General features: G+C 35.3%; 2 protein-coding genes across 13 annotated transcripts; one reads left to right on the top strand and one right to left on the bottom strand.

Annotated features, from left to right (window-relative positions):
• Nucleotides 1-1,949: 1,949 nt before the first annotated feature.
• LOC127792145 (uncharacterized) lies at nucleotides 1,950-8,216 on the top strand. 12 transcript variants are annotated; one of them, XM_052322523.1, is made up of 6 exons: nucleotides 1,950-2,132; nucleotides 2,247-2,302; nucleotides 2,397-2,470; nucleotides 4,584-4,828; nucleotides 5,435-5,623; nucleotides 7,698-8,216. In XM_052322523.1, exons 3-6 carry the CDS (start codon nucleotides 2,464-2,466, stop codon nucleotides 7,779-7,781), a joined length of 525 nt encoding a protein of 174 aa, XP_052178483.1. In that variant the 5' UTR covers nucleotides 1,950-2,132; nucleotides 2,247-2,302; nucleotides 2,397-2,463; the 3' UTR covers nucleotides 7,782-8,216. The 12 variants fall into 12 exon arrangements, 11 of the variants coding, with proteins under 11 accessions (XP_052178483.1, XP_052178485.1, XP_052178482.1 ...); XM_052322532.1 differs by having other exon boundaries at nucleotides 1,952-2,132; nucleotides 4,515-4,828; XM_052322530.1 differs by having other exon boundaries at nucleotides 1,952-2,132; nucleotides 4,519-4,828.
• Nucleotides 8,217-10,739: 2,523 nt separating this feature from the next.
• On the bottom strand, nucleotides 10,740-14,101 carry LOC127792144 (uncharacterized). Its single transcript, XM_052322521.1, has 6 exons — nucleotides 13,935-14,101; nucleotides 13,789-13,829; nucleotides 13,490-13,653; nucleotides 12,212-12,311; nucleotides 11,924-12,093; nucleotides 10,740-11,665 (listed from the first exon to the last, which is right to left on the bottom strand). The coding sequence occupies exons 1-6, from the start codon at nucleotides 13,985-13,987 to the stop codon at nucleotides 11,117-11,119; spliced, it is 1,077 nt and encodes a 358-aa protein (XP_052178481.1). The 5' UTR covers nucleotides 13,988-14,101; the 3' UTR covers nucleotides 10,740-11,116.
• Nucleotides 14,102-14,965: the final 864 nt, after the last annotated feature.

The following is a 14,965-nucleotide window of genomic DNA, read 5'->3' on the forward strand; positions in this document are numbered from 1 at the left end:
AAAGTAGAGAAGATACAAAGCCCCATGCCCAATTAACAAGGAATAACACATAAATCATAAAATAGTTATCACATATAGTTACATAATTAATATGTGAAATCGAGTCACAATAAGAGATATAATAAAATATGAGAAATAATAGGGACTTGCACAGAAATCAAAAAGCACGAAAAAATGATTATGAACTTGTCTTTAAATTTTTTATTCTCATCTCTCCTACACTTTCGATGCAAAATAATATATTTTATAAAAGATAAAAAAATTACGAGTCAATATAATCAAACATAACCGTGAGAACTTTATAATTTAAACATATGGAAATTCCAATAATGTATCCCACTTAGCTGTTCGCCTTTAATCACAAAATAAACGCAAAACTCCCTGATTTCCCTCATATTCTTTCCCCAATTTCTTGGGGCTCGAGCTCTTCTTTCTTTTCCAAAATTTCTCCTTTTATTCCCTCAATTATCTCTTACTATTTATAGGCATTTTCATGCCTTCGCAGCTAAGTTACTCATACATCCCAAAGACCATCACTAATCCCACTTAAGCTCGCATAATTATCCTCACACATCTGTTCCACTAAGTCAAACATCCTTATCCTATTTTAGTTGGCTAAGATTGCATTGAAAATGGGGAAAAATTGAAGCTGGAAGAAAGCAAAGAGAGAGAGAGAGAGACGAACAGTTACACATGAGACACCCAGCTCGCGACACGTGGCACGGCTGGCCGCGCAAGGTGCGCATATGGAGCCCCGAAACAGCGCCGTTTTGGGCGCCTATAAGCTAGAAAAATTTCAGCAAAATTCCTCCATCGCACCCCTCTTGTGTGAGCCACATGTGCTCATTTTTCAAAATTATACCTAAGTCCCTCGAAAATTCTAAAAATCTCACTTACACTCTAAATTAATAATTACACTTATATCCCAAATTTACCAATTTCTTCAAATCAACATAAATTAATATTTTTTCTTAAATCCTCAAATATTTAATAATCACAATAAATATAAGAATTAATAATTATTATTTACCTTTAAAATTCTAAGATGTTACAATGACAATACCTAACTTTAGCATCGAGAGCCCACGTGAAAAAATTCCTTATGTGTTTTCTAATTGTTTTTTTGTAATAGACCCCCAAATACCTTAAGGACCCGTCTAGAGACCCAAAGCCGCATATCTTCCCAAAAACTCACAATTCTCCCGAAACTAAAAACTCATTCGAAACCATTTTGAAGTCCAAATCAGTTCCCTCGAATACCTCTTCGAGTCTTAAGCCATCTGACGACTCAATATTGAGGAAAATATTCCAAGGCATTACCCGAGCTCTCTTGGATAGCGGATTGAGCTGATTTCCAGCCAAATGATTGTCAATGTCACCAATCAGAACAAACTTTAATCCACTCACATTTTCACCAAACTTTATCTAGTTTTTTAAAATAAATAAATTCAATTATTATATTTTGTCAACAACAACAAGTTAAGTTTATTATCTCGAGAAAATAAACAACATATCTAACTTTTATTCCATTATGTGAGTCGATTACATAAATTTTAGATTTCTATATATTTTTATCTTTTATCAAACTTGTCTCGAGAAAATGACATAAATATTTCATTTTACAATCTAAACTTTTAACCCATTAAATATTTTTATATATAATAAAATTATAATTAATTTTAACATTTTAACTTAATTTAATTTTAATATTTCTCTAAACAATTATAATTAAAACTTTGAACCAGAATTAATTCATATTGAGTCAACGACACATGGTACGAGGAGGGATGGCGTGGCGCGCACACTTGTCAACATACCTGTTCAGGTCCGATCCGTTGATTCATAAAAATAAATTTATTTAAAAATAAACTCGGACCAGATCCAAAAAATTCAAATCTACTTGACCCGATCATCCGGGTCATCTCTTAAAGGACGGTTTCATTTTTCATCAAGATCCGATTAGCTTCCGGTTCTGAGATTCTTACACATTCTTGTCTCTGATCGAAATCTACTCTGCAGACTGCAGATCTGCAAATCCACCGGCGCCCATTGTTCTCGTCGTTAGCCGGATCTGCCATCGCCTCCGCCAACCCAACGAAACGGAGGAGCCTCGCCAGGCGTCACTGGGATGTGTTGGTTCTCTCTCTCTCTCGTTTTCGGACCCCAGCGATGATCGAAGGGGTTTCGATCTTCAAAGTTTTCAGATCTGCAAATTCTTAAATTTGTGTTCATCATTTTTTTTTCAGTTTGACTGGTTACCTGATTTAGACACTGTTGATATGAGATGGCTTCCTAAATTCTTGTAAAGAATCTATTATGTCTTCTTGTGCAAACTTGTTCTGATGATTTGATTTTTCATCTCAAGTCATAAGCATTTTCTACATTTATATGTACAGGATAGAAACTTTTTCACTCTATTTGGGATGCTATCCGGATAAAGAATGGATGTAGATATATTCACATATGCATGGTATGTTTTCTGGTTTTTCTTGTTTAGCTTATGTTCGACCTTTATTATTCTATTTTCTTTAATTTGTTGTTAATGTTTGATCAAAATCAGTTGACCTCTCTATATGGAGTATTCTGTTGTGGTATACTTTGGAAAACTCTAATATAATCATAGATTTTCTTTTTACTCAAAAAGATACATCTACAGACATGCCTGGTCAAGTATGCGTATAATTTGTCTTATTCTTGGTCTTGATTCTGGGTTAGAGTGTGTGCATGCCATGCCTGATTTCATCAGTCTCATAAAGTTCGAGAAAATAGAAGGGTTAAATGGAAACGACTTAGCTAGATGCAAGCATTGTAATAAAGAGTTTGTTTGAGGTAATAATAAAGGGGCAAGCCATTTATTAAGACATATATCAGTTGGTAGATGTCCTGGATTGCTTCAAACAAAAGCTGCTGGGAGGGGCTCAAGTTCCCTACACATGAATCCAAGAACAGCTTAAATGAACAATCAAATATTGGAACTGTTTCACTTCTCATAAATGGACAGTCAAGAATATGGCTTAATGTATAGTTTGTGGCATTTTCTTTACATGTGCACACCTATACCAGTCCTCCAATGATTTTGGCTACTATTCCCCAATAAGATGGCTTGATCTTGACATGATTGTTATGATTTTGGATTGAAAACAAAACATGATCAAACCATCAATCACACAAACAAATACAAAATTTAACATGAAAAACCTAAATCGAGAAAAATCACGAGTAAAAAGAATAAAATATCACTATAATGATATTGGTATAATAATAGTGATATAACTGTAACTAATTCCAGAATATTGGGTACCTATAGGGTATTAAATATCTGGCAATGAATTCCAACCGGCAAATTACACAAACGTTTTCACAACAAGACTGCAAAACAAAGAAGTGTTTAAAAGTATTTAATCATTAGGGAGATTACCACAAAGCCATTATAATTTTTCTAGAACAGAAGCAACTCATAATCTTGGACTTCTTTATACGCATCAGTGGCATAGAAATGTTCAGGTCAGAATGGAACATATGAAACTTTTCTTTTCTTATAATCAGCAATATATTCATCAATACACCATTGTCATTCTATGCCACCTACTAAAGTTCAAGTACTGCTATATAAACGAAATATTGAATTAAGTTCCAGCATTAGCTAAATTAGTCCCTTATGCAGCACATCAAATAATACAGAAACCATATCAGTTAAACATGCGTAAACCTAATTTGAATGCCAAATTGCCAATAAAATCGGGAAAAGGTTAAACTGAACACACAGGTAAAAGATACCGACCTCTCTTGCGACAGAAAACAGAGGAAAAATGCAAGAACACAACTAAAAGTAAAAAGAATAAGGATCAAAATCGGAATACTAACCTAGAGGAGTTTTTCAGAAGATTGAGATTTGTGATTTCTGTTTAGTGGCGCCTGATTTGCTTGCTTGCAGCTGTGTATTAGGTTTTCTTTTTATTTTCTGAATTACAACTGCAAGATAAATATTTAAGTTAAACTAGGGTTGTGGCCTATGCTATGTATGTGTAAGTTAAAAAATACATTTGGCCCTTTCACTAATTCTGTAGTTCTATGTGACTTATTAAGAGTCAAGATCAAGCTACGTTATTCGGGAATAGTAGCCAAAATCATTGGAGGATTGGTAGTTGTGTGCACATGTAATGAAAATGCCATACACTGTACATTGAGCCATATTCTTGAGTGTCCATATATGAGAAGTGAAACAGTTCCAATATATTAGCAGTAAGACTTTAATTGAGGTGCTATGCTCTTATGAGGGATCCAAAATCTTGCTCTCACAATCTTCACTACATTTTTTGTTTTTATGCATGTGTGCATATGTACAAGTATGTATCTGCTTTTTCTCTATTTCTCAGCAGAAGCTACCAACTTTGATACTTTTGTCATTTTCCTCAGTTTAGAATGTATAGCCAGTCTTATTCCACTTTTTGAGGAAAGAATTAGTAACCAATCTCACGATTAGTTCTGTGTCCTCTTTGCTCTTGCTGGGTAAGAAAGCCTGGCTGTTAGTTCTGAAATGATTCAAGGACTCAATTGATCAAGTCGACCACCTTTCTTCATAGCAATGTTTCGAGGCAGAGCTGTGTTTCAGTTGCACAGACAAATGCACATCCTATCCCGTGATGGTCCTAGTGAAACTCTGAAGAAGAAGGTAGCAGAGTTGGAGAAGACAAGGAAAAGGAGGAGCCCTAAGAAGGATCAGCTGTTTGTAGAAGTTCCAGAGCCAAAAACATTCCTTGACACAGCAACCATGCCAATGCTTCTCACTGTTGTTGGCGTTGCTCTCTTTGCAAAGCTCCTGATGATGGTATACTAATTTTAGATTCATTTCTGTGCCTCCATTTTACTCTTGAACATTTAATTAACTCTGGTTCTCACACACTTTACTGTATTTTTATTAACATTAATAATAATAATAATAATTTCTTTTTGTGAACGTTTAATCTCAGTATCAGTTGCTTTTCATTGGTAGTGTAGATGTCATTTATTGCTAATGATGAGGGAAGTTTTGGGGAATATTTCATGTGCTTGAACTTATCATATTCCACTATTGCATCTGAAAGTTAGACCTGGCCCACTGATCTTCATGCTGCCTTCCGTGAAAAGTTTGTGGTCACACCATGATTGTGAGTGAGTGAGGTAATTGCATACGTGGGGCAATTCACTTTTGTGCATGCTTCAGTTGCCAAACTTCCTGAGATCTGTGAATATATAGTTTGGTTAGTTACCAAGGATTCATAGGCTAGTAAAGTTACAAGACTAATAAATATTATGGATCTTAAATATATAGTGGCTGTTATTTTATAGGGTTAGTCCTTATCTGTGATATCATTTGCTTTCCCAAAAAGGTTATCAGTAAGATTTTGTGACTGTCCTGGTCAAAATTAATTTGATTGATATGGCAAACTGGCAGTATGATGATTCCAAATCTCAAGAGATGATTGAGCACAAAATAAAGCATGCTCCTTCTGATCAAGGCACTGTTAGGATGCTTACTCGTGAGGAATGGGAGGAAATTCGAGAAGTGCGGCCAAGGACTCCATTTGAATCAAAGCTTGCTCGTCCAAATGCACGAATAAGAACTGGGGAACCATTACACATGGTGAAACACAATTCTCTTCTCATTCATATCATTCTTTTTCAGTGGATTGATGTGGCCAAATTGGTTATTTTATAGTCTCACTGATACTATAGCGCAGCAAAAAGGCTTTTTCCAACATTGAATTGAAAATTGATTAGTGCCACTTTCAAACAAAATGTGAAAAAATCCGTTTATTTAATCCTTTTTTTTTTTTGGGGGGGGGGGGGGGGGGGGGAGAAGGGGAAGGGAAGACTTTAGTGAATCAGTTCTGGTAAAATCTCCATTTTATGGTTCTGTGGATTTGGTAGCATACAGTAAGATTTTTTGTTTGTTACTAGAAAGTCATGGGCTCAAGTTGAGGAAATAACCTCTTTAAAAAGAAAGGGTAGGACTGTGAACAAGAATGATCCTTCCCCAACCGTCACAAAGTGGGGAGTGTGGTGCCGGGATGCTTTTATTTATGGTTTATGATGTTAGTTAATTATTTGTGTATATTTGATTGATGCCACTTAAGTATTTGATACTTTTTGTTATCTTTCATGTTGTGTTGGATTTGCAATTTTATGATCAAATAATGAGCACCTGTGAAGACAAGGCAATATCTTATCCTGTGAAACATGCAACTGCCCCCAAATTCTTAGGATTTTCCAAACCTTCAATAGCTAGGAGTTTCTCAGTCATCTTATGTTGACAAAATGGATACTGGTATCCTTTTTAAATGCATGTATTTGTCTTTTAATTTGTATGTGACTTTTGCATCATATATTTACTAAAATTTGTTCAGATCTGTTGTTTGGAGGCATTTCTTATATTTACTAAAATTTGTTCAGTCTGTAGTTTTGAGACATTTCTTAGGTTAATAAGGTTGGCCAAAAATTATATTTGTGGTGTGCACGCTGGAGGCTGTATGTATGTGTGCTTGCTGTTTTATTTGATATGATGTCTCAGTATCTTATTCTGTTCAGTCTGAAACTCTCTTCCTGCATAGATTATTATATTGAAGTTCAGGATTAAGTTTTATATCTAAAGTTCCTTTTATTAAGTGACAAGCTTCTATTTCTTAAAATTGATACTCAAGAGTAGTAAACTTGAGATCCTAATTCTTTCTTGCAGTTAAAACCAGATGTGTTATGTGTTTGCTTCTATTTTTGTGTTGGCAATTATGTAATCTATCTTTTCTTTCTCTTTGGCACCTTTTGATACTTCTGAATTTTAATGTGCTGTTCTAATAATTATTGTAGTAGTGGGAACTATTTACATTTGGTACAACTTCCAGATATAATTTTGCCACAGTATTGAAGCCTTTTCATATTTTGTCAACTAATTGCTTTCTAGGAACAAAATTAAGCACGTCAAATTAAATCCTCGGGGCTGTACTTAATGACTGCTCCTTAACCTGGTGATGTGGGATGCACATCATGAAGGTTTAGTTTAATTTTAATAATTTTAGAAATGAAACCAATCCTAGTGATGATCTTGTCGGATAAACATATAGGACTGACTATCTTATTGGATAATTGAATTTATTTCTCTATCTTACTAGATAAATCCTATAAAATAAGTGTAATTATTAAATTATTTTATTATATAAGTTTTATTAAGTTTAAACTCGTGGAGTCTTACTTTGAGGCAAATTGGGTTTCTCTTTGCTTTTACAAGGTTGAAGGTTTAATAATGTAATTCACCTTTCCTTACACATCTTCCTTGTCACCTGGTCTATTGCCATTTATTGAATTTATTAAATATCAACCACAATGCTCTATTAATCAAGGTTGGAAACAGGTTACTACAGTACTGAAATTGATAGCATTTATTGACAATGAAAGTAGTGGCCAAAATGTGGCTCATTATCTCGCATAACCAAGCTAAATCGATTGTGTTCTATGAGCTTGTGCTTAGTTCTATTCCTAGTCCTCTGCTTTGAGACTCTTCGTTCATTCACTCTTGCAAACGTTCATATATAGGCATGCATTTTTTTTTAGTTGACTGTGGTATTATCATTTTAATACTCTCTCTGTTGATCTTTATTTAGAGTTTGGGCTTTGGTGGCAAAGTGGGACACCCTATGTTGATCTTTATTTACTCTTCTTTGCAGGAGGATTTGAAGGATTGGACCATTGATGTGCTCACAGATGCACTTACTCGAGCTGAAGAAACCGCTAGAAAGGGGCCCAAGTGACATAGTTTAAAATAGGTTCATTGATCCAGGTGCTTGTTAGCCATGATATAGGGGTGGGTATTAGCAGTAATGCAGAATCAATGGACTGCAGTTGACGTGCCTGATACATAAGCCGCGCAGCTGCCAGTTTAGGACCACGGTAATTCTAAAAATTATGTTCAAACACTGGTTTCATTGGCAGCAGAATTGCTAATTGTCAGTTTCTTCTGTCTTTTAGATCTAGTTTGCAGAAGGAATTACCTGCTGGTCACGTCTGGATTAGGAATTTTCTGCCAATCACTCAGATCAAAACTTGGTATAGGATACCCTAATTCTCCAACTATCGTGCCTCATTTATCCTATCATATGAGGACATGTTCTATTTAGCTTTCCAGAATAAGAAGCTTGTTATCACTTATCAGTCTTTAATGCTATTCTATGAAAGTTTGATACTAAGGCTGTGTTTGGAACTAGGGTGTCGGTGTTCTAACAGGAAGGAAATGAAAAGGAGTAATGCTAGGCGGCATGACTGATGACAATCATGATACTTAGCATTATTCAATGAAAAGAGAAGGAAATCATTTATGTGTGCTATTTCTCCATGCACGTAGGTATTCTAGTTCTAGAACCCTAAGATGTAGAAGATTGTAAAGAGTGTTGATTCTCCGTCATAGGCATTATATGCCATTTACAGTTATGCACTAGAAGTCTTTTTTTTTTTAGTTAAATGATTTGGGATTCCTTGTGATTTTGGGGGGTTGTAAGTAAGTAGGGTTGTTCATGGTCAAGTATGGGTTGGTTCCAACCAGGTGTTGGTCTAGCAAGGGCACAAGTCGACCTAGAACTATTGGTTTTTTAACTACGTTTCAAAAAAAAAAAATTGTTTTTAATCACTTTTTTGAAAAAACGATTTGAGTCACTTAAATAAATTAATTACATTTTATAATCACTTTACTAAATTTGACCTTATTAACTAATTTTGCAAATCTATCATTCTATTTTAAGTTTTAATCCGGTCAATTTTAATTTGTCACATTTCTAGTTAAATATAATTTTTCAAAGAAAAAATATAATTAGTTTATTTGAGTAATTATAAAATAATTAATTTATTTGAGTGGTTAAAAATATATATTTTTTAAAAGATAATTAAAAAAAATTATTTTGTATTAATTATGAATTCTTCCCGTACTTCATATTTAGCCTCTTTTACCCTCTTATCCTTTTTCTTCTTTTTAAGATCTGAATCTGAGTCTGAGTTTCCCTCTTTGCTTTTCTTTTTTCTTTTTTTTTTTTTTTTTTTTTGGCTCTGGTGGATTCGTTTGGATTGCTGTGGGAGTAGGCTACTCTACGCACACAAAAGATCATCGATTACATCACATCACACCAGTAGCAAATTTTAGCATCTAATAATCTGGTGCCACGTGATTAATGCAAACATGGATTTACAAATTTACCCCTATTATAATTAATTCCAGATAAGATATCAAATCATGGGATTGGGTAGCGGTATTGACACGGTACTCTAGACACAAAATAATTTCAACCACTAGTAGGACCACATCTGTGTTCCCTTCTTGGTTGAGTCTCTCTCTTCTCTCTAGTCCATTCCTCTTTTATAAAAATCTTCTGGGCATCCTGGTTAAAAGAGTTTGGTTTTTAACCATATGAAATGCGGGTGTCATTTTCTTTGGAGGGTTCTTGCCCCATAAGAATCACTTCATGTAAACGATGCTTTTAAAAAGAGCCACTTTCCTGAAAAAAAATTAATTCAGCATTTAGGTTTTTCTTTTCAGAATTAATTTTTGGTACTGCTTTTAATAATAAAATTATTAAAAGTATGGCTAATAAATATATATTTATATAATTAATTAATGTCATATGATACATGTAATATCTGTAATTTTATATACAATTACAGGTAATGTTTTGCCCCATACTAATACTACCGGATATTGCAAGGTAAAACAAAATTTCCCGACATTTTATTAATCGAAAATTCAGTCTAAAAAAATCGACTTTTCCCAGTACGTGCGTACAAGATGCAGGGCTTACGAGCCCTCGCAGGTTCAAGAGATTTGACTACCACAACATGTAACTTACCTTGACAAAGGACATTACAGTTCGGCCGACCCTCACGGCTGCTGTACTGCTCAATTCATGATTTCGCAAGGACTGAACGAGCATACTGTGTCTTCTAACAGAACTTTCAGTTTTCGTTATAAATTTTAATTTGTTTACAACAGCAGGCCATCACCTTACTTTTTTAAGGAAAAAATTGTTGCTCAATGGAGGAAATGCACAACCATCAAGCAATTGTTGCTCAACACTTCAAAACAGAAAACCTTTATATCTGTGGGTGAATTAACTGTTCAAAGCCGTGGCCTGAAAATACAGTCAGTGTAAGGAAAATGTATAGAAATAGACCATCAGACAAATTCCTAGAATCCGTAGGGAAGCAGCTGGAACCACGCAAAAAAAAGGGGCAAGATTATACAAGTAGAACCCAAAATACAACTACTGCCACACAAGTAGATATTAAAGGGTAAAAAGGTTTCTTATAACCCGAAACGGGAAATCATATACTTTCAGCTTTCTGGAATTCCATGCTCCACATACTCAATGAGCAGAGATCTCCCCAGGGCAGCTTTACTTAATGATTCTTATAGGAAATCTCATTTCAACTTAATTGCTACCAAAACAAGCAATTGCAGTAACGGCACAATTCCTACTAATCTTCAGACCTAGCCAACGAAGAGAGCTAAGCTCTCCTATCTCAATCCCTGGCTGGCTGGCCGCCTGGCTGCTGCTGCTGCTGGGCCTTGAATGACAAATCATTCATAAGCCAGCTTACTATCGAATGAATATGCACAATAAAATGCCGCCATCTCAGGGCCTATATCATAAGTTCTTGTTACAAAAAAATGGAAAAAAAACATAAGAATAGAGATGGTCACTAGAACAAAAGCAACTACCAGAGGCTAGCCAACATAAACAGGTGAATGTATCCTGCCACAACTAGTAGTTTGTCACACATCAAGCAATCTAGAAATAAAAGAAAGAGACGTCTGAGAACAAGCATCTAGAATAATTCCAAAGATGGTACATTTCCAACTCCAATTACTAACTAAAATTCCATAACAAACTAAACATCTAGCTAGAACAAGCATACTCAAGTAACTAGATTGATGATCTAGCTCTGGCTGTCTAATCCATATCGCAATAAGAACTAAAGGTGCTTCTGATCTTCTATTCTGTCCTCTTGCAATAAGTGCCAGTGTCTACGGAAACTTCGAACAGGAAGATGCAATACAGTGAGAGCCAGAATGGGCACTCCTACAGGGGAAGCTTAGCAAAATCTACCTTGCATAAGGGTGGTATCGACTACCTCCACTATAGCCTGCCCTAGACCCATAGAGTCCCCCTCCTCCACCATAACCAGCACCAGGGCCGGAATCATAACCGGGACCAGATCCTGAGCCGCTGCCATAACTGCCATAGCCTCCACCACCGCGGCCATATGGACCAAATCCACTTCCACCATAGCCCCCACCAAAGCCTCCAGAGTAGGAGCCAAAGCGACTAGAATAGCCAAGTGAAGGCTCTCCCCGATAACCCATGTAATCACTGCCACCACCAAAGTCACCATAACGCCCACCAAATTCACTTCCTCCGCTACCATATCCACCGTAATCACCAAGCCTACCACCAGCACCACCACCACCACCAAGACCACTGCCAAGTGACCTATAAGAAGCAGGGCCATAACCGCCACTGCTGAAACCGCTATAGGAGTTGCCAAATCCACCAAAACCATCACCATATCCACGGCCCCTAGAATCACTACCATATCCAGAAGCAGGTGCTGGATTTGAGGGTTTCTTTGGTTCAGCCTTCTTGACCTCAACCTACAATAAAGAAGTAAGTTAACCTAGGATTTCCATCCACAAATTATGACATCTAATCACACACGCACAAAAGAAAGTCCACAAGCTGCCAAGAACAAAAGTCTGAATTCTTTGATCCCCACAAGATGACCTTGAAATAAAAATGTTGATCATATGAATAAAACACATTTTACTATGAAATACTGATGCTCCTTTTAGTGCAGAAAAGCTTTGTCGTCCTACATCCAATATTTGGGTGACCCACTGGACTGAACTCACCTGTGTGCCTGCCATATCAATCATATTTCCATTTGCCAGCAAATTATCAACTACTTCTTCATTGTCAAATACAATAAACCCAAATCCACGTGACCGTTTAGTTGCATGATCTCGAATTATCTCATTTTCCACTACCTTCCCATACTTCGAAAAGAAACCCTTGAACTCATCTGCAAAAACCATCACCCAAAATCAATAACCAAACAAGCTAAACAATAACTGTGCAACAAGAGCATGCAAATTAAAACATCAAATCCTACAAATTTAATGGGGTTTTTAATATTATACCTTCAGTAACAGATGTTGGTATCCCACCAACAAATACCTTTTTCGTTTTGAAGTCCTTGGATTCAGAAGATCCTTTTGGAATTGTCCTTTTGATTTCAACCTACTCAACAGAATTTTCCATGTAAGTTATAATGTCAAGGACTTGTGTAAATGCTATCTGCATCAGCCAGCACTATTGTAAACAAGAATAGTAACTGTAAGATGTAGAAGCAAATAATGCAGCACGCAATCCACAGAACTTAACAAGTACCATGACATGAATATTTCTTGTAATTGGTAAAGCAGAGTTTTTCTTATCCCAAAACAATTTAATTTTGTAAAAGATGGAGCCTGGAGTGAAGTAACATAAGATCTAGAGTTGGGGAATTTTCCTAACTCGGGTGTTAATCAGGGAATTTTTCTAACTCATGCCATAACCCCGCAAAGATTGAGGGTAACTACACCTACGTAATTCAAATCACTTTGTTAATAAAAGCAGTTTATAATGCGGGATATCCTTATTCTCTAACAGACAGGAGACATGCAAGAACTATTTTCCCCCTTTCCTGTGCTTTACTCATAATCAAACAAAATATGTATTTCAATTCATCAGCAGGATGTCCAAAGGCAATAAGAACAAAATCCCTATCAACACAATCTTCAGAAATAATTTTATAAGGCAGGTTAATATGGTTTGAAAAGGATTAAGAATAAAAGGGGCCAAAATTTCCACGCAAAATATAAATGCAGAAACTCAAATTATCATCATCCTTCGCATTCTTCATTGTGATTGCAGAGCAAACTAGTGACCAATAATGCAGTGTATAAATAAGAAAAAGATAGAACAAGGAAGAGTGAACAAAATACATTCAGCGCACTAGTTAAAAGCATGGCACACTCGCAGACAAGATACCACATTCATAAAACGCCATATTCACAAATTCAAGTTCATTAAAGACATGTTTAGAATTAGAAATTCTAGAGACGGAAAAGGAAAGCAAAAAGGCTAGAAAATAAATTAAAGGGAAATGATGTTTTCTGGTCATAAAATGGGAAAATCAGATTGATATATTACTCTTCCATATAATAACACATAAACACAAATAGGCAAAAATCATTTTATTTTTCTTCCATTTTCCATTACCTTTACTTCACGGTTGCCAACTTGCATAAAAAATTAAAAGGATTCAATCCCATGATAGATTTTCTTTTCCTACTGTTCCGTGGCAGCAAAACAAATCATCTCTCAAAGACAACACGCAAATAAACTGCACCTAGAAAGAAAAGGCCCTAACTCACCTGTTTTCCATTGATGACATGAGTTTCGGCTATAACGGTGTCTACGACAGATGGATCAGCGTAGGTTATAAACCCAAATCCCCTTGGCCTACCCGTGTGCCGATCTTTCATGATAACCGAGTCTGTTATCTCCCCGTACCTCCCAAAGTACTTCGTAAACTGATCTGCACTCGCCACCGCCAAAAACCAATAAAATCAGTACATAAATTAAGCGCTACCCAACAAGATTTCGTCAATAAACCTAACAAGAGAAGCAAAAACCTGGAAGAGCAAAGCTGATAGAAAACGATTAAACTCACCTAACGTCGCATCTTTGGCTAAACCTCCGATGAAAATTTTCCTGTGGAATAAAAACCGAATCAGCTAATCCGGAATGAAATTATATAGACGCATCTAGATCAATATACATATATATATATATAGAGAGAGAGAGAGAGAGGCGAACCCAGGACTAGCGCCGTCGCCGAAGGGTGGATTGTCGGATTTCTTCGAACCCATGGCGATTGATCGATCGAGGCTCTTCAGATCAGAGGATGCGGAGAAATGGAAAAGGGAAACGAAGAGCTAGGGTTAGGGCTTCGACTATCAGGCGGCTCCTTCGCAACGCACGTATTTATATATAGCGATTTGATAAAGGGAAATGGGAAGCTTCTGGATTGTCGGGCATACCCGAACCCGGCTTGATCTAGGAAAATTTCCCTCGTGAATTATTCCAAACAAAAAATAATAATTAAACTAAAATTTATTAAAATATTACTTGCGTGACCTTTGCTCATCCCTTAATTTTTAGAAATGAGATAAATCATATATATGAGTTTTTATTTCACTGCACAAAACAAAAATCGAATTCAAAACCCACTAGTGCAAATTTGATATATCTCTTATATGACTACACGACTCATGTTTTAAGGACAAATTCGTTAAAATACTTCAACTTTATTAAGGTTGACAAGGAAGCTAGATGGTTTACCCCATCCCATGCCGTGTCTTAGAAGATGGATCCGAATATTCTAAACTCATTATTTTATGTGGTGTTTGTTAATTAATATATAAAGTAAAAAATATAAAATATGAAATATATTTTAAAATTTTATATTTTTAATAATTTATTAAACTTATTTGATAACTATTAAAAAATAAATTACGTGATTTTTTATCTAAAATTTTCTAAATATACTTATATCCCTTTTTTCGAGATATTTTAAACCTTAGAGATATAAAAAAAAAACACATATATCTTTCAGTGTATTTTAAAAATTTAATAAATAATTTAATAAAAATATTAAAATTCTTGTCAGCCTTATATTAACAATTTAATATTTTTGTCCAAAAAATATTATAATCTTATATTGATACAATCTTACTTTAATCATTTTAACAAACACTACCCTAATAAATTTGACAAAAATGAAACAAGATGCCCTAAATTTAAAATCTCATTTTCATACATAAAAAAAGCATATAACATTTTATATA

Source organism: Diospyros lotus, chromosome 15 (assembly GCF_014633365.1).
Source record: "Diospyros lotus cultivar Yz01 chromosome 15, ASM1463336v1, whole genome shotgun sequence".
NCBI classification, from domain to species: domain Eukaryota; kingdom Viridiplantae; phylum Streptophyta; class Magnoliopsida; order Ericales; family Ebenaceae; genus Diospyros; species Diospyros lotus.